General features: G+C 46.1%; 1 protein-coding gene across 1 annotated transcript in view; it reads left to right on the top strand.

Moving 5' to 3' along the window:
• LOC138662777 (cilia- and flagella-associated protein 337-like) overlaps nt 1–26,660 on the top strand; it is a 191,177-nt gene that overhangs the window by 64,152 nt on the left and 100,365 nt on the right. The window contains exons 3-10 of the mRNA XM_069748700.1: nt 12,025–12,268; nt 13,461–13,604; nt 13,687–13,809; nt 14,325–14,490; nt 15,764–15,810; nt 15,902–16,039; nt 16,273–16,461; nt 16,560–16,751. Coding sequence (XP_069604801.1) covers nt 12,044–12,268; nt 13,461–13,604; nt 13,687–13,809; nt 14,325–14,490; nt 15,764–15,810; nt 15,902–16,039; nt 16,273–16,461; nt 16,560–16,751 — 1,224 coding nt within the window. The 5' untranslated portion in view covers nt 12,025–12,043. The remainder of the gene's footprint in view (nt 1–12,024; nt 12,269–13,460; nt 13,605–13,686; nt 13,810–14,324; nt 14,491–15,763; nt 15,811–15,901; nt 16,040–16,272; nt 16,462–16,559; nt 16,752–26,660) is intronic.

Here is a 26,660-nt window from a genome sequence, read left to right as displayed (position 1 = left end):
CTAAGATAAGCCCCCCTGCACATGTGATAGCCGTCTGTTGGCCCAAAGTGACCCCGACCCGTGACGTAGGGGTGACGGTCACGGTGTGAATCATGACAAATTGGTGGCAGCGGTCAGGGGATTCCTGACAGGAGGGATAACTAAAATAAGCCCCCTGCACATGTGATAACCGTCTGTTGGCCTAAAGTCACCCCGATCCGTGACGTAGGGGTGACTGTCATGGTGTGAATCGTGACGAATTGGTGGCAGCGGTCAGGGATTCCTAACAGATGGGCTCCAAGTATAAGAGTGTGGCTGATCGGAGACGTTTGGTGGGTCCGGACCTGAGTGTTGGTGACTTGGTGTGGCTGTCCTCAAGGAACATTAAGCTAAAAGTTCCATCTTGGAAATTGTGTCCCAGGTTTATTGGTCCCTATAAGATCCTAGCCGTAGTCAATCCGGTAGCATTCCGCCTTGCTCTGCCGCCTACTTTTAAAATCCACAATGTGTTTCACCGTTCTCTTCTCAAAAAGTACGTGGCATCTGCAAGATCTTCACCTCTGCCATCTTTGTTGTGAATTCCGCTCTTGGGCTCCCTCCGGTGGTTTTAAGTGGAATGGCTGCTCCTTGGATTTAGCAGTCTGCAGCTGCTTCCACTGATTGTCTTTCTGCTCGGCTGTTACCATCAGTACTGTACAGCCTAAATTTCTCTTATCTGTGACCCTGATTTGCTCATTGTCGTCCTTTTCTGTCATGGCATTTGTGGATTCAGGCGCTGCCCTGAACTTAATGGACTTAAAATTCGCCAGGCGTTGTGGTTTTTTCTTGCAGCCTTTGCAGAGCCCTATTCCTTTGAGGGGTATTGATGCTACACCATTGGCCAAGGATAAACCTCAGTACTGGATGCAGATGACCATGTACATGGCTCCAGCACATCGGGAAGATTGCCTTTTTCTGGTGTTGCATAACCTGCATGATGTTGTTGTACTGGGTTTTCCATGGTTACAGGAACATAATCCGGTGCTGGATTGGAAAACTATGTCTGTGACTATTTGGGGTTGTCAAGGGGTACATGGTGACGTTCCTTTGATGTCAATTTCCTCTTCCCCCTCTTCTGAGGTCCCTGAGTTTTTGTCGGATTTCCAGGATGTATTTGATGAGCCCAAGTCCAGTTCCCTTCCACCGCACAGGGACTGTGATTGTGCTATTGACTTGATTCCTGACTGCAAGTTCCCTAAGGGCCGACTTTTCAATCTGTCAGAGCATGCCGCCATGCGGAGTTATGTTAAGGAGTCTTTGGAGAAGGGGCATATTCGGCCGTCTTCGTCACCATTGGGAGCGGGTTTCTTTTTTGTTGCTAAGAAGGATGGCTCCTTGAGACCCTGTATAGATTATCGTCTTCTTAATAAGATTACGGTCAAATTCTAATACCCCTTGCCTTTGCTTTCTGATTTGTTTGCTCAGATTAAGGGGGCTAGTTGGTTTACTAAGATTGACCTCCGAGGGGCATATAATCTTGTTCGTATTAAACAGGGTGACGAATGGAAAACTGCATTTAATACGCCCGAAGGCCATTTTGAATACCTTGTGATGCCATTCGGGCTCTCTAATGCTCCATCTGTGTTCCAATCTTTCATGCATGATATTTTCCGCAATTATCTTGATAAATTCATGGTTGTATATTTGGATGATATTTTGATTTTTTTCCCGATGATTGGGAGTCTCATGTGAAGCAGGTCAGGATGGTATTCCAGATCCTTCATGATAATGCTTTATTTGTGAAGGGGTCTAAGTGCCTATTCGGAGTTCTTTTTTGGGTATTATTTTTTCTCCCTCGTCTATGGAAATGGATCCTGTTAAGGTCCAAGCCATTCATGACTGGATTCAACCCACATCTGTGAAGAGCCTTCAGAAATTTTTGGGCTTTGCTAATTTCTATCGCCGTTTCATTGCCAACTTTTCCAGTGTGGTTAAGCCCCTTACTGATTTGACGAAGAAAGGCGCTGATGTGACCAATTGGTCCTCTGCGGCTGTTGAGGCCTTTCGGGAGCTTAAACGCCGATTTACTTCTGCCCCTGTGTTGCATCAGCCGGATGTTTCTCTTCCTTTTCAGGTTGAGGTTGACGCTTCTGAGATTGGGGCAGGGGCCGTTTTGTCTCAGAGGAATTCTGATGGTTCTTTGATGAAACCGTGTGCTTTTTTTTCCAGAAAGTTTTCGCCTGCGGAGCGCAATTATGACGTCGGCAATCATGAGTTGTTGGCTATGAAGTGGGCATTTGAGGAGTGGCAACATTGGCTTGAGGGAGCCAAGCACCGCGTTGTGGTCTTGACTGATCATAAGAATCTGATTTACCTCGAGTCGCCAAGCGGCTGAACCCTAGACAGGCTCGATGGTCCCTGTTTTTCTCCCGTTTTGATTTTGTGGTCTCGTATCTTTCGGGATCTAAGAATGTTAAGGCTGATGCCCTCTCTAGGAGTATTTTGCCTGATTCTCCTGGAGTCCTTGAGCCGGTTGGCATTCTTAAGGAAGGGGTGATTCTTTCTGCCATCTCCCCTGATTTGCAGCGGGTGCTTCAGGAATTTCAGGCTGATAAACCTGACCGCTGTCCAGTGGGGAAGCTGTTTGTTCCTGATAGATGGACAAGTAGGGTAATTTCTGAGGTTCATTGTTCAGTGTTGGCTGGTCATCCTGGGATTTTTGGTACCAGAGATTTGGTTGCTAGGTCCTTTTGGTGGCCTTCCTTGTCGCGGGATGTGCGTGCTTTTGTGCAGTCCTGTGGGACTTGTGCCTGGGCCAAGCCCTGCTGTTCCCGCGCTAGTGGGTTGCTTTTGCCTTTGCCGGTCCCTGAGAGGCCCTGGACGCATATTTCCATGGATTTTATTTCGGATCTTCCTGTTTCCCAGAAGATGTCTGTTATCTTGGTGGTTTGTGACCGATTCTCTAAGTAGGTCCATCTGGTACCTTTGCCTAAGTTGCCTTCATCCTCAGATTTGGTTCCATTGTTTTTTCAGCATGTGGTTCGTTTGCATGGCATTCCGGAGAATGTTGTGTCCGACAGAGGTTCTCAGTTTGTCTCTAGGTTTTGGCGGGCCTTTTGTGCTAGGATGGGCATTGATTTGTCTTTTTCTTCGGCGTTTCATCCTCAGACTAATGGCCAAACTGAGCGAACTAATCAGAACTTGGAAACCTATTTGAGATGCTTTGTGTCTGCTGATCAGGATGATTGGGTGGCTTTCTTGCCGTTGGCCGAGTTTGCCCTTAATAATAGGGCTTGTTCGGCTACTTTGGTTTCACCTTTCTTTTGTAATTTTGGTTTTCATCCTCGTTTTTCTTCGGGGCAGGTTGAGCCTTCTGATTGTCCTGGTGTGGATTCTGTGGTGGACAGGCTGCAGTAGATTTGGACTCATGTGGTAGACAATTTGACGTTGTCTCAGGAAAAGGCTCAACGTTTTGCTAACCGCCGTCGGTGTGTTGGTCCTCGGCTTCGTGTGGGAGATTTGGTTTGGTTGTCTTCTCGTCATGTTCCTATGAAGGTTTCTTCCCCTAAGTTTAAGCCTCGGTTTATTGGTCCTTATAAGATTTCTGAAATTATCAATCCGGTGTCTTTTCGTTTGGCTCTTCCAGCCTCTTTTGCCATTCATAATGTTTTCCATAGATCTTTGTTGCGGAGATATGTGGTGCCCGTTGTTCCCTCGGTTGATCCTCCTGCCCCGGTGTTTGTTGAGGGACAGTTGGAATATGAGGTTGAGAAAATTTTGGATTCTCGTTTTTCGAGGCGGAGGCTTCAGTATCTTGTCAAGTGGAAGGGTTATGGCCAGGAGGATAATTCTTGGGTTGTTGCCTCCGATGTCCATGCCGCCGATTTGGTTCGTGCTTTTCATTTGGCTCGTCCTGATCGGCCTGGGGGCTCTGGTGAGGGTTCGGTGACCCCTCCTCAAGAGGGGGTACTGTTGTGAATTCCGCTTTTGGGCTCCCTCCGGTGGTTTTAAGTGGAATGGCTGCTCCTTGGATTTAGCTGTCTGCAGCTGCTTCCACTGATTGTCTTTCTGCTCGGCTTTTATGCCTGGCTCTTCCTTCAGCCAGTGCCACTTGTCAATGGTTCCTGGTTGGATTCACATCTCTGCTTGGATTTCCTTGATATCCTGACCTGTTCAGCAAAGATAAGTCCTTGCTTTGCTCTTTTCTGTCCACATGTTGTGGACTTAATTGTTCTGTGCATTCTATGTTTTGTCCAGCTTGTCAGTATGGATTTGTTCTGTTAGCTGGAAGCTCTGGGAAGCAGATTTACCCTCCACACCTTTAGTCAGGTGTGGAGATTTTTGTAAACTCTGTGTGGATTTTTTGTAGTTTTTATACTGACCGCACAGTATCCTGTCCTGTCCTATCTAGCTAGTATGGCCTCCTATGCTAAAATCTGATTTCATTTCTGCGTATGTTATTTCCCTCTCCTCTCACCGTCAATATTTGTGGGGGGCTATCTATTCTTTGGGGATTTTCTCTGAGGCAAGATAGGTTTCCTGTTTCTGTCTTTAGGGGAAGTTAGCTCTTAGGCTGTGCCGAGGGGTCTAGGGAGTGTCAGGTACCCCCCACGGCTATTTCTAGTTGGGCTGCTAGGTTCAGGGTTTGCGGTCAGTACAGACACCACCTCCTTCAGAGCTCGTCCCATGTTGCTCCTAAACCACCAGTTCATAACACATCTTCTCCTGTCATTGTCGATGGTAATCTGGAGTTCCAGATAGCCAAGGTCTTAGATTCTCGTCTGGTTCATCGGTCACTTCAATACATGGTACATTGTAAGGGGTTCGGTCCTGAGGAGAGGATGTGGGTTCCAGCTTCCGACGTTCATGCGACCAGACTGGTTCGGGCCTTTCATGCGGCCCACCCAGATAAACCAGGTCCTGAGGTTCCGGAGGTCCCTCATAGAAGGGGGGGGGGGGTACTGTCACGGAGTTACCGCAACAGAGCAGTACCAGAAGACCACGGCGTCTGACGGCTTCTGCTTCATCGCTGAGAAGAAGCACTTCTCCTGTGTATTAAGGGTAGGTGCACACATTCAGGATTTTTTGCGTTTTTTTCGCTATATAAACGTGATAAAAATACGAAAAAACACGAAAAAAATGCATACATATGCCTCCCATTATTTTCAGTGTATTCTGTATTTCTTGTGCAAATGTTGCATTTTTTTCCGCGAAAAAATCGTATCGCTGAAAAAAAAAGCAACATTAAATTTGCGGAATCGTGGGGATTCCGCACACCTAGGAATGCATTGATCTGCATACTTCCCACATGGCGCTATGCACACCATGCGGGAAGTAAGCAGATCGTGTGCGGTTGGTACCCAGGGTGGAGGAGAGGAGACTCTCCTCCACGGACTGGGCACCATATAATTGGTAAAAAAAAAAAGAATTAAAATTAAAAATAGTGATATACTCACATTCTGATGGCCCCGGAGTCTTCCCGCCTCTCATCGGTGCATGCTCTCTCTTCCGTTCCTATAGATGCTCTGTGTGAAGGACGTGCGATGACGTCGCGGTCATGTGACCGTGACGTCATTGCAGGTCCTACACACAAAGCAACAGCTGAGGAGATCAGGGGTCATCAGAGGGTGAGAATAACTTTTTTTTTTTTTTATTATTATTTTTAACATTAGATCTTTTTACTATTGATGCTGCATAGGCCGCATCCATAGTATAAAGTTGGTCACACTTGTCAAACACTATGTTTGTGTGACCAACCTGTCAATCAGCTTTCCAAGCGATGCTACGGATCACATGGCAAACGCTAGCATTCTGCAAGCTAATTACGCTTGCAAAATGCTAAAAAAAGTGGAAAAAACGGGAAAAAAATGCGAAAAGAAGCATGCGGATTTCTTGGAGAAAATTTCCGGTTTTCTTCAGGAAATTTCTGCAAAAAATCCTGACGTGTGCACATAGCCTTAGGCTGTGTTCACACGTTGCGATTTTTTTCGCGGTTTTTCCCGATAAAAACACTATAAAACCGCAAAAAAAACGCATACAATAAGCATCCCATCATTTAGAATGAATTCCGCATGTTTTGTGCACATGATACGTTTTTTTCCGCGAAAAAAACACATCGCTGCAAAAAACGCAGCATGTGTTAGGAGTCAAGTTTCCTCTGCTGCACAGGGGGAATCTCGATCCCTGTCTGCTGCGGTCTCCCATTCTGTACCGGCCGCAGTGGGGCCTGCTCAGCGGAGGCGTCGCTCCCAGCGTCTTGCTGGGACTGATTCTGTGCAAAGGGTTACTGTTGCCTTTTCTGGCTCTCCTGTTGTACCCTGCACTGATCTGCGGCGAGCGGGTTTCTCTGGGACTAAGTCCTTATTTGCACACACTGAGCATGCCCAGGGCAAGATCTCCCGTTGGAGATCGAGGGTCACATGCTCAGGTACTGCAGCACATTCCATTGGTCCTCCAGGAAGGTCCTGAAAGGGCAAACCTTCAGGAGCAGCTTCCTGTGCTGCAACTATATAAACTGCGCATGACCGCACGGCCATGCGCTAGTATTGTCTTGTAAATATGTGTGTGTGTTGTGAGTGAAAGTCGCTCTTTAAATAACCCTCCCTACTGGATGACTGTTCGCGGAAGGTGTATGTTTGCTATCTAGCGCCCGACTTATCCAACAGCACGTAACACACATTACAGCTACCAGTTGCTGTGTCCGCCAGTACGGCGCCGTGCGCTTGCTCTGCGCTTTCCTGACCCAAGTCTGGGTGGTTAGTGGCATCCGTCAGTGCGGCATCGCACGCACTCTTGTGCCTTTATATTATTTATTATAGTTACCTTATACACCCAGTTGCGGTGTTGTGCCAGCAAGTGGTCTAATCGGACTTCAATCCGGAGTCTTGGGGTTGTGTTCGCTGACTTCTTGCTTGCGCTCTATGTGCGGTACCGCGGTCCTGTGACGCAACAGGGTCGCTTCCTTCACGCAGGGTGAGGTTAACCCATGTGTGTATTCTTATAGTACCGCCATATAGTCCGTCTATACTAGCAGCAGGGTTTTTACCTGCACGGTGGACCTCGGACTGCGAACGCACCTAGTTTCATATCTTCTTATACTTGGTGCGTTCCTCCAGTCCTTAACAGCATGTTCATTAATTTTCCGTTTTTTTTGCGGATTTCCCACTCCAAAATGCATTGGGAGGTGTCCGGAAAAAAACGCGTCAAAACCGCAGCAAAAACGCGTCAAAACCGCGGCAAAAACGCATGCGGTTTTCTTGCGGATTTCTTGCAGAAAATGTCCGGAATTCTCAGGAATTTTCTGCAAGAAATCCTGAACGTGTGCACATAGCCTTAAGGTGTTTTGTTTTCTTTCAGCAGGACAGGGGTTAATAGGCCATGTGGAAATTCCTGCTTTCAGCTGTGCTCAGTTAGCCACTCCTTTCTCCTATAAAAGCTAGGCCTTCTGGTCAGATCCTTGTCTGAGATAGCACTTGCTTGATAGACCTGGAGTAGTGAGGAGCTGGTGTTTGGAGAGCTGGAAGAATTTATTGTGCGACAGTTGTATGGTTTGTACGCTTGGAATATTCCTCATCCTTACCTGCTTTATTTACCCTCCCCGTCCTTCACACCCTGGTGGATACCTCTGTTATTTGTGAGACCATATTTTGTGTGAGTGGAGTTTTCTTTTACCCCTGTCTTTGTTCCCCTGTCTGTCGGGTTGGTGTACTGTTGTACACTGTAGCGCCTCTCTTCCCCGGGTGGGGGAGGGGGACAGACGCAGGGCGGCAGTCAGGAGACAGGGCGAGGGCAGAGGCCCCGGCATCCTCGCCATCTGAGGTATCCCGGGGAACAGGGCGAGTTAGGGCGCCCCCTAGAGCTAGGGCCAGGAAAGGTGCCCCTGGTCCCAGTTTACCCACCAGTCCAATCGTGACAATCTATTTCTGAAGGAGTACAATTGGACCATCCGGACTGGATGGGGTTTTGGCTGGTTGGCGTCACTAGCTGCTTCCGCCGGGGCTGGTGAGCCATCTCCATGAAGTGCTTGAGGTAAGAAAATCACTGCACTCATCCAATTCAAAAAAGTTGCTTAGGTGAATCTTTTATTGAAAAATGGTGAAGGAAACGAAGTGACAACTAGTGAGGCAATCTTTTAACGTTTCGGCCACCCAGTGGCCTTGATCACAATAGTGCCTGTGTAGTGGTTCGTTTCTATGAGTAGCTATGTCGCTTTAGGATAAAGAGGCTGGCCAAAAGCATAATCCTGTGTAGGCGTGTATGGCCAGTCATCCAAAGAGAGGATATCCCAGATGGTGTGTATGCACCATCTACCCAAAGAGAGCGGGTGCCGTATGGCGCTGCGCCCGTAGGGCTGGAGTAAATCCCAAAATGTACAGTGGTACTGGCGCCGTATGTGCACACTTGCCCAGAGGAATTACGGATACTTAGGTTTCCATTGATAGCGCAGTGGGAGCCGTAATTCTGGTCCTAGACGCTAGCGTTGGTGGGGAAAGCCGACACGATCTGTGCCTTGGCAAACGAAGCAGCTGCTTCGTTTCCATCACCGTTTTTCAATAAAAGATTCACCTAAGCAACTTTTTTGAATTGTGGATGAGTGCAGTGATTTTCTTACCTCAAGTGCTTATGGGACCATTGGCTCCTTTCACTTGCACCCTCAAAAAACTCTTCAAATTGTCGAGTGCTAGCTTCTCGTTCTCTTTATCTCCGTGAAGTGTACAGAGCTTTGCAGCTCCTCAGCAGGCCCATAATCACATCCACATTCAGACATTGGAGAGAATGATTGCCTTTCCTGGACATCATCACAGCATGGAGGATGCAGAGAGGGAGGAACGTCACATGTATCTCATCTAGCTGAGCACGGGGCGCTGTAACTTTGATGGTCTGGAATGGTGGACATATCCAGTCTTATGGGTGGTTATTTCTAACTTTGTTGCATGCAGTTTTGGGTGTAGCCTTTCCTTTCCCTTTGGTGTCTTTATGTGGCTTCTTTGCCTTATTGGATTTACACTCTTTTTTTCCTTATTCCTGTGAAAGTGCTGTGAGACTGGGCACCTGCTTTTCCTTGTCTGTCTTGTTTGTGTTTTGCTATACACTTCTGCCCTGCCTCCCTGGGTTGAGGAGAAACAGATTTGTGGTATTTAGGAGCATAGCAAGGACGGGGACCCAGGCGTCTCCACCATCAGGGTTAATCCTGGGACCCTACGGTCTCCTAGCCTGGGGAACAGAATAACAGCTCATTGTCCCTTGCTATCCCACAGTCACACCATGACATTATAGATTGCCATACTTTCTCTACACTCCAGCATGGATACCGGTGCTGAACTTGCAAGTCAAATGCAGGCTTTGTCTCTTCATTCAGCAGCACATTGAGTCCACCACACCAGATCAATCTGCTCTAGTCTCTCAATTTTCGGAACCCAAACTGCCTTTTCCAGAAAGATTTTCGGGGGAATGCATTTGGTTCATTACTTTCAGAGATGGTGTAAGTTATATTTTCTTTTACAACCTCATTCCTCTGTGCGAGAGGAACAACGAGTTGGAATAATTATCTCTCTGTGTGGAGACCCGCAAAATGGGCCTTTGCCTCGCCCTATGATTCACTTGTTTTTTTGACGATGGACAGATATTTCTCCGCTCTCAGGCTCATCTATTATGATGCAGATAGAAAATCATTGGATGAGTGTCACGGGGCTACCGTGACAGAGAGGTTCCAGAGAACCGCAGCGCTCTGGGCCTCGTTCACACACAGTGAACAGAAGCTCTTCACCTGTATTCTGACCTGGCTGCTTTGTGCCAGCAGTGCAGGAGTTAACCTTATTTCTGAGTTGCTGAGAGCTGGGTCTCTCAGCTGAAATGGATCTTGTAATCTGATCCTCTATATAGAACCAGTCCTGACTTCAGCTATTGTCAGTGATCAGTTCTGCTGCCTGGCTTGGAGGTTGAGGAGCGTAGTGTTGGTGTTTTATTTACAGAGATTGGTGTCTGCAGTTTTGGTTGCATGTTAAACCTGTTTTCCTTCCTAGTTTTTCTCCTTCTCTTCCCTTCTGTGTTTCCTATGTGGTTGTGTGAGTATTTGGTGAGTTTGAGTCTTTTAGTTACCTTGTCTGTTTACCCTGTTATTTGTTGTATAATTACACTGGTGCAGTCCACCTCCTTTGGGGGGAGAGGGGGCCACTGATAGGGCCTGCACAGGAGACAGGGATATGCTGGCGGCTCGGGCCTCCTAACCTTCATAGGTACCCCCGAGATAAGGGAAAGCCAGTGCCCCATTAAAGTGGTAGGGACAGGTGCGGGTCCCAGTACGCCATCCTGCCCCTTTAACGCCGCTTACGGCGTGACAATGAGTCTATGATGCGTTTGCTACAACAGGGGGATTGGGCGGCAGAGGATTACTGGATTACTGTGCTGAGTCCAAGCGCTGGTCCACAGATACACAGTGGAATGACCCTGTGCAGAAAAGCCAGTTTTTCCAGAATTTATCTGAACGGGTGAAGGAGTCTTTGGTTATGCATGAGACCCCCCCCCCCCTTCATTAGAACGTGCTATGTCTTTGGTAATATGTGGGTACTGTACCATGGGTGGGCACTGTACCATGGGCGCTGTACAATGGCTGGGCGCTGTACAACGTATGTGCACTGTATCATGGGAGCTGTACTATGATTGGGCACAGTACCATGAGCGCAGTACAATGGCTGGGCAATGTACCATCTGTGGACACTGTACCATGGATGCTGTGCAATGGGAGGGCACTGTACTGTGGGTGATATACCATGGGCAGGCACTGTACCATGGGTGCTGTACAATGGGTCTGCACTGTACCATGGGTGGGCACTGTACCATTGGCGCTGTACAATGGCTGGGCTCTGTACCATGGGCAGGCACAGTACCATGAGCGCAGTACAATGGCTGGGCAATGTACCATCTGTGGACACTGTACCATGGATGCTGTGCAATGGGTGGGCACTGTACTGTGGGTGATGTACCATGGGCAGGTGCTGTACAATGGGTCTGCATTGTACCATGGGTGGGCACTGTACCATTGGCGCTGTACAATGGCTGGACTCTGTACCATGGGTGGGCACAGTACCATGAGCGCAGTACAATGGCTGGGCAATGTACCATCTGTGGACACTGTACCATGGACACTGTGCAATGGGTGGGCACTGTACAATGGCTAGGCACTGTACGATGGGCAATGTACAGGGGTTAATCAGCCATGTTGGGAGCTTTGGGAGTCTGGGCTCTCATCTGTGCACTGTTAGATCCTCTCATCTCCTATATAATCTGGACCGTGGCTAGCATTCATTGCCAGAGCTAGCTTATGCTGCATGTCTGGAGGTTGTTGTTGGTGGTTATTAGAGAAGGATTTTGGTGGATTTATCTGTGACTCTTGCTAGGTTTTGAGTGTGTGATAATTCCATTTCTTCTCCTACTTTCATTTAACCCCATTCTCCACTCCCCGATGCATTCCTCTGTTATATTTGTGAGTATATTTGTATGTTTGGTATTTTTCATTACCCCTATTCATATTGCCTTGTTTGTCTGGTTGATGTATTAGGGTACACTACTACTCCCCTCTTCCCTGGGTGAGGTAAGGGTACAGACTGAGGGCAGATTCAGGAGATGACAAGGTACGTGGCCCCGGTATCTTCACCATCAGAAGTAACCCAGGGAACAGGGAGAGCCTAGTGTTAGGTGCCCCCTAGTGTTAAGGAAAGGGAAGGAGTCCTTGGTCCCAGGACACCCGACAAGTGTCGTGATACAAACATGAAAATATATGAAATTTGTACTGCATTACTGCAGTAGAAAATATGAAAAATTGAGAATACTTAGAGCATAGATTAACCAAATTATGCGCTAAGTATTCTCAGTTTTCTAGTACAGTAACACAGGACAAATTTCATAATTTCATGTTTCCATGGTATAGCGCTAGAGTGCTACTATATTTGTTGGAATGAGATCAGTCAGTAGCTACTTATGGTTTCCACAAAGTTATAGGAGACTTCTTTGTTGTCTACATTGTGTAGTTGTATGGCCTGATCTCTTCAGGAATGGTTTCTCCTGCAGCTTCGATCAATGTGAGCACATGCGTCTGGAGGAGAAGTTCCGTCTGGAAGACTTGCGGGTGCTGGAGGAAATCTTCACCAATCACAATGTGCAGGAGGTAGAGGAGCCTTCCCCGAGGAAGATTAGACAGAAGGACATGTCTCAGCGGCCGGGGAATATGACTCTGAAGGAGTTCCAGCAGGTCCTAGTTGGACTGTTTGGGTCAGAGTCCTGGGAAGATAACATGGAGCTGCTGTTTAACAAGGTACACAGTGACCACCTGTCACGGTTCACACCGTGCTGCCAACAATATGTCACGGATCCCAACAATATGTCAGGGATCGCGGGGAGGATATCTTTATCGTCCCCACTACTCACACCAATTTGTCACAAACCAGGGTTGTTTGGATTGCCGCTGGTTCCTTCTGAAGGGGATTTATCTATATCCCAGTTCCAGTTTGAAACTTTCAGCTCTCTGGCACCTCCCTTACCCTCAGGTCAGATTAGGTACTGCACCTAGGGTAATTAGTCGCCAGAAAGGCTGCCTGCTACATACTGGCTATTGGGCACACTGCAGCAAGGGCAATATAACTACTCCCACTCAGGCAGGAACAATAATTATCAATGCCGCTGTCGCTACAAAGCCTCCCAAATGCACAGGACAAAGTATGCTGCCACCAGCTCCGATTGCACCAAAGGTTAACGGGTCCAGAGCCAGCCCAAATCAGTAGTGCAATTCACTTCAGAGGATGCACAGTTCTTTCACAGAGCAAGAAGAGACAGCTAGGAAATTATATATTTTACTCCTTAAAAAGTTAGGCAGTGTTTACAAAGTATAAAAGATATTATGAGGAAGACAAAATCATGCGTACATTGCAGATTACAAAAAAATAGAATTAACATTGAATAGAGAACACTTACAGGTCGTTCAGATCATTTCATATCAGCATGGCGGCCGTGTGCTCAGGAGATACATCCAGGTGCATTAGCACAGCTTTGCTGAGCTCTTGTTAGCTTTCTTCCTGGACCAAGACTAAACCACAACTCAGCAGGCGTAACATATGTCCTCTTGTTGTGACATCACTAAGTGGGCTGAGTAATGATATGCACTCTTTTCTCAGAATTTACATTTTTGGAAACCCCCAGACAAAGGCACTCCTTGGCAAGGGGAGGCGAAAACAAGAGTCTTTACAGGATTGGTCACTGCCACACCCTGCTCACACATTAGTATCAAGTTGCACAGTGTCTCTGCCATAGGGCTTTGTTTGTGGTATGAGCGAGGGGGGAAGGGGGGTCAAAGCTGCAGTGTGTGTCTGGCATGGTACTTTCTAGAACGAATCTCACAATATGACACTTTTACATTATCGTGACACCACCATAGTCCCAAAAGTGGTGGCCCCATTCAAGTCCTACACAATACCAGCATGGTGGATTAATGGTCGGTGGACATTTTGCAGGTGGACACCTCCTGTGATGGATTCATTGACTGGAGTGAGTTCTGTACTTACCTTCTCCTACAATACAAGGAGAGAAACTACATGGTGGCACAGAAGGTGACATTGATTGGAGAGCCCATTATCAGAATGTGCACACGTAATAAGGTCAGTGTGGCAGAGTATTTCTCAGGGACCTGTTAATAATAGTTGATTACTGCACCATAGATTTATCTGTCTGTTCCCTCAGCAAGAGCCAACCTGCCGAATCCTGGCAATCAGCTGCCCTGCACTTCTCTGGTTTATGAGCTTCAGTAAAGGAGGCGTTTTCACTGTGTGGGATGCCACCCTGCACCCTCAGAAGTCCTATGAGGTATGTAACAAGAAGGGGGACAGGGCTGACAAAAGGTGGGATATTTACAGAGAAGCATAGAAGTGGAAGAGGTTAATTTCCTGCATTAAAGCCCCAAAACGTCACCATGTGAGACACGGAATCCTAGAATGTTAGAGTTAGAAGGGATCTCCAGGATCATCATGTCCAACCCCTGCTCAATGCAGGAGTCACTAAACCATCTCAGACCAATGTCTGTCCAGCCTCTGTTTTAAGACTTCCACCTCTCATGGCCGCCTGTTCCACTCATTGATCACCCTCACTGTCAAAGTTTTTTCTTCTAATATCTAATGTGTATGTTCTCCCTTTTAGTTTCATTCCATTCAAGTCAGTCGGGGACACAAAAGGACCATACACTACCATGTCTTAGACATTCATGAATTCGGCAGCCCCTGTGTGGAGTTCGTACCTCCACTGATCCATAGCTCTTTTATTTATCAATCTGTCTATGGTCTGTAGACCTTTACTCCACAACGCCCATCTTATTCTGATTTCAGATCGATCCTTTAGACTTGCAAGTTGGAAGGAGAAGGTTTAAGTCCTGGGTGACGGATGCAGTCTACATGCCGAATGTGCAGAAAGTTGCTGTGGCCACCACTGGCCTTGACATCCATTTCTTTGATGTATCTGGATTAAACATCTCCGAGGAGTTTCACATGTTCGGTGGGGGCTACGAATGGGGCACTTTGGCTTTGGAGACGGGACACTGATTTTACAGATGGGTTGGGACACTCTGGCTTTATTGACATTTGTGATGTAGTTGGAAATGCTGACCTTGGAGAATAGACATTCTTTGCAAGGGATGGATATGGTGCCTCTCTCCTTGATCTTTGTGATGTGATGGCTCATTTTGAACTAGGTGATTGCATGGGACACTCTGAGATCTGTAACTAGATGGCAATCTGACCTAGCTTGAGGGACATTTTAGTCTTGGCCAATGGGGCACAGTGACCTTCCTGATAGGATGGGAATCTCTGACTTGGAGAATTATTTATTTTATTTTACTCACTTATATAGCACTATTAATTCCACAGCGCTTTACAAACATTATCAGCCCTGTCACCAATAGGGCTCACGATCTAAATTTCCTATCAGTATGTCTTTGGAGTGTGGGAGGAAACTGGAGAATCCAGAGGAAACCTACGCAAACACGGGTAGAACATACAAACGCCTTGCAGATGTTGTACTTGGTGGGATTTGAACCCAGGGCTGCGAGGCTGCACTGGTAACCACGGGGCCAACGTGCTGCCCATGGGACACTCTGACCATTGTGATGGTACAGGACACTGTGACCTAGGTGGGATTCTCTGACTGTAGTGATAGGACTCTTGGGATTGGATACTCTGACCTTTGCGATTGGGTGGCAAACTCTGACCTTGATGATGGAACGCTATGACCTTTGTGATGTTGTGGAAGACACTAACACTCTGGGACAAGCTGACCCTGTAATGGGATGGCATATTTTAATCATGGTAATTGGATCAACACTTTGACCTTGGTGATCGAAAACTGTGACCTATGTGATGGGATGGGCCATCCTGATCTTAGTGATTGTGTGGGACTCTCTGACCTTGAGGATGGGATGGGACATTCTAATCTTGGTGCTGGAAAACTCTGACTGTTGTTATGGGACCCTTTGACCTAAGGGATTAGACACTCTGATCTTGGAGATGTGACCTTTGATTTTGATGATGGAACACTCTGACCTTGGTGATGGGACACTCTGACCTTGAAGATGGGACGCTTTGATTTTGGTTATGGGACACTCTGAGATTGATAACAAGGGACGCTAACCTTTCCGCATGATATATCAGGTCTAATTACACTAAATGTAGAATATCTAATTACCTAGAACAAATTTGGGTCTCTCATAATGTGATTTATAAACAGTTGTAAATGATGAATCTAGAGATGACTGATGACTCTTCTTTTGCAGCTCTGACCCATGTTGTCACCTGCTTCTACTATTGGTACAATGTGCAGGTATATATAGATATTACTTTTTTTCTGTGGAAGTGTGGCATGTTTCCCAGCTTATTCGGAGAAGTCACTCACCATCATCTTCTTTCAATAGTCCAGTGAAAGCTGCTCGCTGCTTGTATGGGGCGATGACAAGGGCAGCCTAAATCTTCTGTGGCTGCTGAAGCCCAACTCTGGATTGTTTGAGAAGCCATTTACTCACCAGCCAGGACCACAAAAAATCTACATGCAGGTGGGTACCAGCCTTCACATCTCGGTATGCTCAATGCCAGGAGGGTGGTGGATTAAGTCTGTGACTAGAGACTAGAAATGGTAGAAGGACAAGATGGAAAATGTAGAGGGTAAGGACTATACTACTCCTGAATGAAGATCGGAAGCTTCAAAAGATGAATATACAGGGGGGTAACAGATATGTATTACTATGACCACCGGTCACTGCTCCCCTTCCTTCATTTTCTCTCTTAGGATCTGAAGCTCCACAGCAATTTTCTCAATTATCAGTTTATTCCGGACATTCACTCAGAAGCCATCACTAAAGTGATGTACGCGCCTGATCAGGAGCTTGTCATCTCCTCCTGCAGCAACTCTCACTGCTCGATAGTCATCATGGACATCTACAAGAGAGGGAAGGTGTATACCTGGAAGATCAGTAAGGTGGGCGGTGGTCTTCATGTGGACAGTCATTTGGCTGCCGTCTATGCTCATCCATCATCTCCTTTTACTAATGTCACATATCATCCATTGTGTTATAGGGCATGCAATGCTTTGACTACTGCAAAACTCTGAACATGTTGATTACAGGGGGGTTGGACCAGAAGGTCAGACTGTGGAACCAATATGTCCCAAGCAAGCCCACAGCCATACTGACAGGGCACAGAACAGCTGTCATAGATGTGGCTATATATGATCCCCGAAAACAGATCTTCACCTACTCCAAGGACTCAGTAAGTGAAACTCGACCCAGGACAAAACCGCAATATCTGACACTGGTGTGAAAGTCGAATGAAAAAGTTATCGAGCCATATACAACATTCAACATTTCAACCTAGTAGAAGTGTTCATCAAGAAGAGACAATGCTGCAAATCCCCTGAATAAATGGTGGAAGCCCCCTCTAATCAGGAAACAAAATAATGAGCAGAAAGAAGGCCACGCAGGGAACCAAGTACACACACAGAACATGGCACCAAGTACACACACAGAACATGGCACCAAGTACACACACAGAACATGGCACCAAGTACACACACAGAACATGGCACCAAGTACACACACAGAACATGGCACCAAGTACACACACACAACATGGCACCAAGTACACACAGCAAAGGCACCAAGTACACACACAGAACATGGCACCAAGTACACACAGCAAAGGCACCAAGTGCACAAACAACATGGCACCAAGTACACACACAGAACATGGCACCAAGTACGCACAGCAAAGGCACAAAGTACACACAGAACATGGCACCAAGTACACACATGTTGTGAATTCTGTGGCAGAGTTCACTCCTGTGGTCACAAGTGGTACTTCGGCTGATTCTCTCTGGGAGCTTCCGTTTGTGGAGGAAAGTGGTACTGCAGCTTCTGAGTTTCCTCCCTCAGGTGATCTGGTGAGGTCGTTGGCTGCTTCTCTACTTAACTCCACCTAATGCTTTGATTCATGCTTCCTGTCAATGTTCCAGTGTTGGACTTGTGTTTCTCTGGATCATTCCTGTGGCCTGCTGCTCTGCATAGCTAAGTGCTTCTTTGCTATTTGTTGCTATTTTTTCTGTCCAGCTTGTCTATTTGTTTTGCTGGAAGCTCTGGGACGCAAGGGGTGTACCTCCGTGCCGTTAGTTCGGTACGGAGGGTCTTTTTGCCCCCTTTGCGTGGTTTTCTTTAGGGTTTTGTGTAGACCGCAAAGTTATCTTTCCTATCCTCGTTCTGTCTAGTATATCGGGCCTCACTTTGCTGAATCTATTTCATCCCTACGTTTGTCTTTTCATCTTACTCACAGTCATTATATGTGGGGGGCTGCCTTTTCCTTTGGGGTATTTCTCTGAGGCAAGGCAGGCTTATTTTTCTATCTTCAGGCTAGTTATTTTCTCAGGCTGTGCCGAGTTGCATAGGGAGCGTTAGGCGCAATCCACAGCTGCCTCTAGTTGTGTTTGGAGAGGATTAGGAATTGCGGTCTACAGAGTTCCCACGTCTCAGCGCTCGTTCTGTTATTTTGGGTTGTTGTCAGATCACTGTGTGTGCTCTGATCGCTATGTACATTGTGTTCCTGAATTGCCTATCATAACACACACAGCAAAGGCACCAAGTACACACAGCAAAGGCACCAAGTACACACACAGAGCATGGCACCAAGTACACACACAGAGCATGGCACCAAGTACACACACAGAAAATGGCACCAAGTACACATACAGAACATGGCACCAAGTACACACACAGAACATGGCACCAAGTACACACACAGAACATGGCACCAAGTACACACACAGAACATGACACCAAGTACACACACAGAACATGGCACCAAGTACACACACAGAACATGGCACCAAGTACACACACAACACAAGGCACCAAGTACACACACAGAACATGGCACCAAGTACACACACAGAACATGGCACCAAGTACACACACAGAACATGGCACCAAGTACACACACAGAACATGGCACCAAGTACACACACAGAACATGGCACCAAGTACACACACAGAACATGGCACCAAGTACACACACAGAACATGACACCAAGTACACACACAGAACATGGCACCAAGTACACACACAGCACAAGGCACCAAGTACACACACAGAACATGGCACCAAGTACATACACAGAACATGGCACCAAGCACACACACAGCACAAGGCACCAAGCACACACACAGCACAAGGCACCAAGTACACACACAGCACAAGGCACCAAGTACACACACAGCACAAGGCACCAAGTACACACACAGAACTGTTGTGAATTCCGCTCTTGGGCTCCCTCTGGTGGTTATAAGTAGCATTTTTGTGAGTTCCGCTCTTGGGCTCCCTCCTGTGGTTTTGAGTGGTATGGCTGCTTCAGAACATGACACCAAGTACACACACAGAACATGGCACCAAGTACACACACAGAACATGGCACCAAGTACACACACAGAACATGGCACCAAGTACACACACAGAACATGGCACCAAGTACACACACAGAACATGGCACCATGTACACACACAGAACATGGCACCATGTACACACACAGAACATGGCACCAAGTACACACACAGAACATGGCACCAAGTACACACACAGCACAAGGCACCAAGTACACATACAGAGCTCAAAGCAACAAGTACACACAGACACACAGAACATAACACCAAGTACACACACAGAACATGGCACCAAGTACACACACAGCAAAAGGCACCAAGTACACATACAGAGCACAAAGCAACAAGTACACACAGAGCATGACACCAAGCACACACACAGAACATGGCACCAAGTACACACACAGAACATGGCACCAAGTACACACACAGAACATGGCACCAAGTACACACACAGAACATGGCACCAAGTACACACAGAACATGGCACCAAGTACACACACAGAACATGGCACCAAGTACACACACATCACAAGGCACCAAGTACACACACAGAACATGGCACCAAGTACACACACAGAACATGACACCAAGTACACACACAGAACATGGCACCAAGTACACACACAGAACATGGCACCAAGTACACACACAGAACATGGCACCAAGTACACACACAGAACATGGCACCAAGTACACACACAGAACATGGCACCAAGTACACACACAGCACAAGGCACCAAGTACACATACAGAGCACAAAGCAACAAGTACACACAGACACACAGAACATAACACCAAGTACACACACAGAACATGGCACCAAGTACACACACAGCAAAAGGCACCAAGTACACATACAGAGCACAAAGCAACAAGTACACACAGAGCATGACACCAAGCACACACACAGAACATGGCACCAAGTACACACACAGAACATGGCACCAAGTACACACACAGAACATGGCACCAAGTACACACACAGAACATGGCACCAAGTACACACACAGAACATGGCACCAAGTACACACACAGAACATGGCACCAAGTACACACACAGAACATGGCACCAAGTACACACACAGAACATGGCACCAAGTACACACACAGAACATGGCACCAAGTACACACACAGAACATGGCACCATGTACACACACAGAACATGGCACCATGTACACACACAGAACATGGCACCAAGTACACACACAGAACATGGCACCAAGTACACACACATCACAAGGCACCAAGTACACACAGAACATGACACCAAGTACACACACAGCACAAGGCACCAAGTACACACACAGAACATGGCACCAAGTACATACACAGAACATGGCACCAAGTACACACACAGAACATGGCACCAAGTACACACACAGAACATGGCACCAAGTACACACACAGAACATGGCACCAAGTACACACACAGAACATGGCACCAAGTTCACATACAGAACATGGCACCAAGTACACACACATCACAAGGCACCAAGTACACACACAGAACATGGCACCAAGTACACACAGAACATGACACCAAGTACACACACAGAACATGGCACCAAGTACACACACAGAACATGGCACCAAGTACATACACAGAACATGGCACCAAGTACACACAGAACATGGCACCAAGTACACACACAGCACAAGGCACCAAGTACACACACAGCACAAGGCACCAAGTACACAAACAGAACTGTTGTGAATTCCGCTCTTGGGCTCCCTCCGGTGGTTGTAAGTAGCATTTTTGTGAGTTCTGCTCTTGGGCTCCCTCCTGTGGTTTTGAGTGGTATGGCTGCTTCTTGGATTTAGCTTCTGCAGCTGTTTTCACTGATCGTCTTCTTGGCTCTGCTATATTAGTCTGGACTTATCTCTCATTCAATGCCAGTTGTCAATTGTTCCTGCCTGGAGTCATTGCTCTTAGGATTTCCTGACACTCTGACCAGCTCAGCAAAGCTAAGTCCTTGCTTGTCTTTTTGTAGTTCACTTGTTGTGGACTTTGTTGATCAGCATTTTGTGGTTTTTGCTCTTTTGTCCAGCTTATCAATATGGATCTATTCAGCTAAGCTAGAAGCTCTGGGCAGCAGAGTTTGCCCTCCACACCTTTAGTCAGGTGTGGAGATTTTTGTATTTCTCTGCGGTGGACTTTTTCTAGTTTTTTTTTTTTTTTACTGACAGCACAGTGCTCTGTTCAGTACTTTTTCTATCCAGCTAGAAGTGGCCTCCTATGCTAAATCTTGTTTCATACTACGTATGTAATTTCCTTCTCCTCTCACAGTCATTACATGTGGGGGGCTATCTATCCTTTTGGGATTTTCTCTGAGGCAAGATAGTTTTCCTGCTTCTTTCTTTAGGGGTAGTTAGCTCTTAGGCTGTGACGAGATGCCTAGGGAGAGTTAGGAGCATTCCACGGCTACTTCTAGTGTTGTGTTGAGCTTAGGGACTGCGGTCAGTATAGCTACCACCTGCTCAGAGCTAGTCTCATGTCACTCCTTAATCACCAGATCTCAACAGTACAATTGGCCAAAAATGAGCTGAATGCATCTCAAAAGAAGGAAAAGAAAAGGAGTTCTGAGCCATTTTTTTTTCTTTGGTTCGTTTTGTCTTTTTTCTTCCTCTTAAATTCTGGGTGATTCAGGATTTGGATGCAGGCATGGTTGTGCAGGGGTTATTTTCTCGTGTGGATCAGCTTGCTGCAAGAGTACAGAGTATTCAAGATTATGTTGTTCAGATTCCGGCCTTAGAGCCTAGAATTCCTACTCCGGATTTGTTTTACGGGGATAGATCTAAGTTTTTGAACTTTAAAAATAACTGCAAATTGTTTTTTGCTCTGAAACCCCGTTCCTCTGGTGATCCTATTCAGCAAGTAAAGATAGTTATTTCTCTGCTGCGTGGTGACCCTCAGGACTGGGCATTCTCTCTTGAGTCAGGGAATCCGGCATTGCTTAATGTAGATGCATTTTTTCAATCGCTCGGATTATTGTATGATGAACCTAACTCTGTAGAGCATGCTGAGAAAACACTGTTGGCCCTGTGTCAGGGTCAGGAAGCGGCAGAATTATACTGCCAGAAATTTAGAAAATGGTCTGTGCTCACTAAATGGAATGAAGAGGCTCTGGCAGCAATTTTCAGAAAGGGTCTTTCTGAAGCCCTTAAAGATGTGATGGTGGGGTTTCCCACGCCTGTTGGTTTGAGCGATTCTATGTCTCTGGCCATTCAGATTGATCGGCGCCTGCGCGAACGCAAAGTGGTGCACCATATGGCAGTTTCCTCTGAGCAGAGCCCTGAGCCCATGCAATGTGATAGGATTTTGACTAGAGCGGAACAGAGGGGATACAGACGTCAGAATGGGCTGTGTTTTTACTGTGGTGATTCTGCTCATGCTATTTCTGATTGCCCTAAGCGTATTAAGAGGGTCGCTAGATCTGTTAACATTAGTACTGTGCAGCCTAAGTTTCTCCTGTCTGTGACCCTGATTTGCTCATAGTCATCTTTTTCTGTCATGGCATTTGTGGATTCAGGCGCTGCTCTGAACTTAATGGACTTAGAATTCGCTAGGCGCTGTGGTTTTTCTTTGCAGCCTTTGCAGAGTCCCATACCCTTGAGGGGTATTGATGCTACTCCATTGGCCAAGAATAAACCTCAGTATTGGACTCAGCTGACTATGTGCATGGCTCCTGCACATCAGGAAGATTGCCGTTTTCTGGTGTTGCATAATTTACATGATGTTGTTGTACTGGGTTTTCCATGGTTACAAGTACACAATCCAGTGCTGGATTGGAAATCAATGTCTGTGACTAGTTGGGGGTGTCAAGGGGTACATAGTGACGTTCCTTTAATGTCAATTTCCTCTTCCCCCCCTCTTCTGATGTTCCTGAATTTTTGTCAGATTTCCAGGATGTATTCGATGAGCCCAAGTCCAGTTCCCTTCCTCCACATAGGGACTGTGATTGTGCTATTGACTTGATTCCTGGCTGTAAGTTCCCTAAGGGCCGACTTTTCAATCTGTCTGTGCCAGAGCATGCCGCCATGCGGAGCTATGTTAAGGAGTCTTTGGAGAAGGGGCATATTTGGCCGTCTTCGTCACCATTGGGAGCGGGATTCTTCTTTGTTGCCAAGAAGGATGGTTCCTTAAGACCCTGTATTGATTATTGCCTTCTTAATAAGATCACGGTCAAATTCCAATACCCTTTACCTTTGCTCTCTGATCTGTTTGCTAGGATTAAGGGAGCTAGTTGGTTTACCAAGATTGACCTTCGAGGGGCATATAATCTTGTTCGTATTAAACAGGGTGACGAATGGAAAACTGCATTTAATACGCCCGAAGGTCATTTTGAATACTTAGTGATGCCTTTCGGGCTTTCTAATGCCCCTTCTGTATTTCAGTCCTTTATGCATGATATTTTCCGCAATTATCTTGACAAATTCTTGATTGTGTATTTGGATGATATTTTAATTTTTTCCGATGATTGGGAGTCTCATGTGAAGCAGGTCAGGATGGTATTCCAGATCCTTCGTGATAATGCTCTATTTGTGAAGGGGTCTAAGTGCCTATTTGGAGTTGAGAAGGTCTCTTTTTTGGGGTTTATTTTTTCTCCTTCGTCTATAGAAATGGATACTGTTAAGGTCCAAGCCATTCATGACTGGATTCAACCCACATCTGTGAAGAGCCTTCAGAAATTTTTGGGCTTTGCTAATTTTTATCGCCGTTTCATTGCCAACTTCTCTAGTCTGGTTAAACCCCTGACCGATTTGACGAAGAAAAGCGCTGATGTGACTAATTGGTGCTCTGAGGCTGTTGAGGCCTTTCAGGAGCTTAAACGCCGATTTACTTCTGCCCCTGTCTTGCGTCAGCCAGATGTTTCTCTTCCTTTTCAGGTTGAGGTTGACGCTTCTGAGATTGGGGCAGGGGCCGTTTTGTCTCAGAGGAATTCTGATGGTTCCTTGATGAAGCCATGTGCCTTCTTTTCTCGGAAGTTTTCGCCTGCGGAACGCAATTATGATGTCGGCAATCGGGAGTTGTTGGCTATGAAGTGGGCATTTTGAGGAGTGGCGACATTGGCTTGAGGGAGCCAAGCACCGCATTGTGGTCTTGACCGATCATAAGAATCTGATTTACCTTGAGTCGGCCAAGCGGCTGAACCCTAGACAGGCTCGGTGGTCCCTGTTTTTCTCCCGTTTTGATTTTGTGGTCTCATATCTTCCAGGATCTAAGAATGTTAAGGCGGATGCCCTCTCTACATAGTTACATAGTTACATAGTTATTAAGGTTGAAGGAAGACTATATGTCCATCTAGTTCAACCCATAGCCTAACCTAACATGCCCTAACATGTTGATCCAGAGGAAGGCAAAAAAAACCCATGTGGCAAAGAGTAAGCTCCACATTGGGGAAAAAAATTCCTTCCCGACTCCACATACGGCAATCAGACTAGTTCCCTGGATCAACGCCCTGTCAAGGAATCTAGTATATATACCCTGTAACATTATACTTTTCCAGAAAGGTATCCAGTCCCCTCTTAAATTTAAGTAATGAATCACTCATTACAACATCATACGGCAGAGAATTCCATAGTCTCACTGCTCTTACAGTAAAGAATCCGCGTCTGTTATTATGCGTAAACCTTTTTTCCTCCAAACGCAGAGGATGCCCCATCTTAAAAAGATCATCAGAAAGGTCTTTGTAGTGTCCCCTCATATATTTATACATTAAAATAAGATCACCCCTTAGTCTTCGTTTTTCCAAACTAAATAGCCCCAAGTGTAATAACCTATCTTGGTATTGCAGACCCCCCAGTCCTCTAATAACCTTGGTCGCTCTTCTGTGCACCCGCTCCAGTTCAGCTATGTCTTTCTTAAACACCGGAGACCAGAACTGTGCACAGTATTCTAAGTGTGGTCGAACTAGTGACTTGTATAAAGGTAAAATTATATTCTCCTCATGAGCATCTATGCCTCTTTTAATGCATCCCATTATTTTATTTGCCTTTGTAGCAGCTGCCTGACACTGGCCCCTGAATATGAGTTTGTCATCCACCCATACACCCAGGTCTTTTTCATTGACGGTTTTGCCCAGAGTTTTAGAATTAAGCACATAATTATACATCTTATTACTTCTACCCAAGTGCATGACCTTACATTTATCCCCATTAAAGCTCATTTGCCATTTATCAGCCCAAGCTTCTAGTTTACATAAATCATCCTGTAATATAGAATTGTCCTCCTCTGTATTGATTACCCTGCAGAGTTTAGTGTCATCTGCAAATATTGAAATTCTACTCTGAATGCCCCCTACAAGGTCATTAATAAATATGTTAAAAAGAAGAGGGCCCAATACTGACCCCTGTGGTACCCCACTGCTAACCGCTACCCAGTCCGAGTGTGCTCCATTAATAACCACCCTTTGTTTCCTATCCCTGAGCCAGCTCTCAACCCACTTGCACATATTTTCCCCTATCCCCATTATTCTCATTTTATGTATCAACCTTTTGTGTGGCACCGTATCAAAAGCTTTTGAAAAGTCCATATACACTACATCCACTGGGTTCCCTTGGTCCAATCCGGAACTTACCTCTTTATAGAAACTGATCAAATTAGTCTGACATGAACGGTCCCTAGTAAACCCGTGCTGATACTGGGTCATGAGGTTATTCCTCTTCAGATACTCCAGTATAGCCTCCCTTAGAATGCCCTCAAGAATTTTACCCACAGTAGAGGTTAAGCTTACTGGCCTATAATTTCCTAGTTCAGTTTGTGTTCCCTTTTTGAATATTGGCACCACATTTGCTATACGCCAGTCCTGTGGCACAGACCCGTTATTATGGAGTCTTTAAAGATTAAAAATAATGGTCTATCAATGACTGTACTTAATTCCTGCAGTACTCGAGGGTGTATCCCATCCGGGCCTGGAGATTTGTCAATTTTAGTGATTTGTAGACGCCGCCGCACTTCCTGCTAGGTTAAGCAGGTGACATTTAATTGGGAATTTTTATCACTAGTCATTTTGTCTGCCATGGGATTTTCTTGTGTAAATACTGATGAAAAAAAGTCATTTAGCATATTGGCCTTTTCCTCATCCTCATCCACCATCTCACCCAGACAATTTTTAAGGGGGCCAACACTATCATTTTTTAGTTTCTTACTATTTATGTAGTTAAAGAATATTTTAGGATTATTTTTACTCTCTCTCGCAATGAGTCTCTCTGTCTCAATCTTTGCTGCCTTGATTTGCTTTTTACAGAATTTATTTAATTTTCTGTATTTATTTAATGCCTCCTCACTACCTACTTCCTTTAATTCTCTAAATGCTTTCTTTCTGTCACTTACTGCGCCCCTTACAGCTCTATTTAGCCATATTGGTTTCCTCCTATTTCTAGTATGTTTAGTCCCATACGGTATATACTGTGCACAGGTCCTAGCCAGGATGCTAATAAACGTCTCCCATTTTCTTTGTGTATTTTTGTGTCTCAGGACATCGTCCCAGTTAATTGCACCAAGATCCTCTCTCATCCGTTGGAAATTTGCCCTCCTGAAGTTTAGTGTCCTTGTAACCCCTCTACTACACATCTTTTTAAAGGATACATGAAAACTTATTATTTTGTGATCGCTATTTCCCAAGTGACCCCCAACCCTTATATTTGATATGCGGTCTGGCCTGTTGATTAATATTAGGTCTAGCAGTGCCCCCTTTCTTGTTGGGTCCTGAACCAGTTGTGAAAGGTAATTGTCTCTCATAGTTGTC

The sequence above is a fragment of the Ranitomeya imitator genome, chromosome 2 (assembly GCF_032444005.1).
Source record: "Ranitomeya imitator isolate aRanImi1 chromosome 2, aRanImi1.pri, whole genome shotgun sequence".
Classification (NCBI taxonomy): domain Eukaryota; kingdom Metazoa; phylum Chordata; class Amphibia; order Anura; family Dendrobatidae; genus Ranitomeya; species Ranitomeya imitator.
The sequence above is the reverse complement of the archived record's forward strand: the minus strand, read 5'-3'. Positions and strand labels throughout refer to the sequence as shown.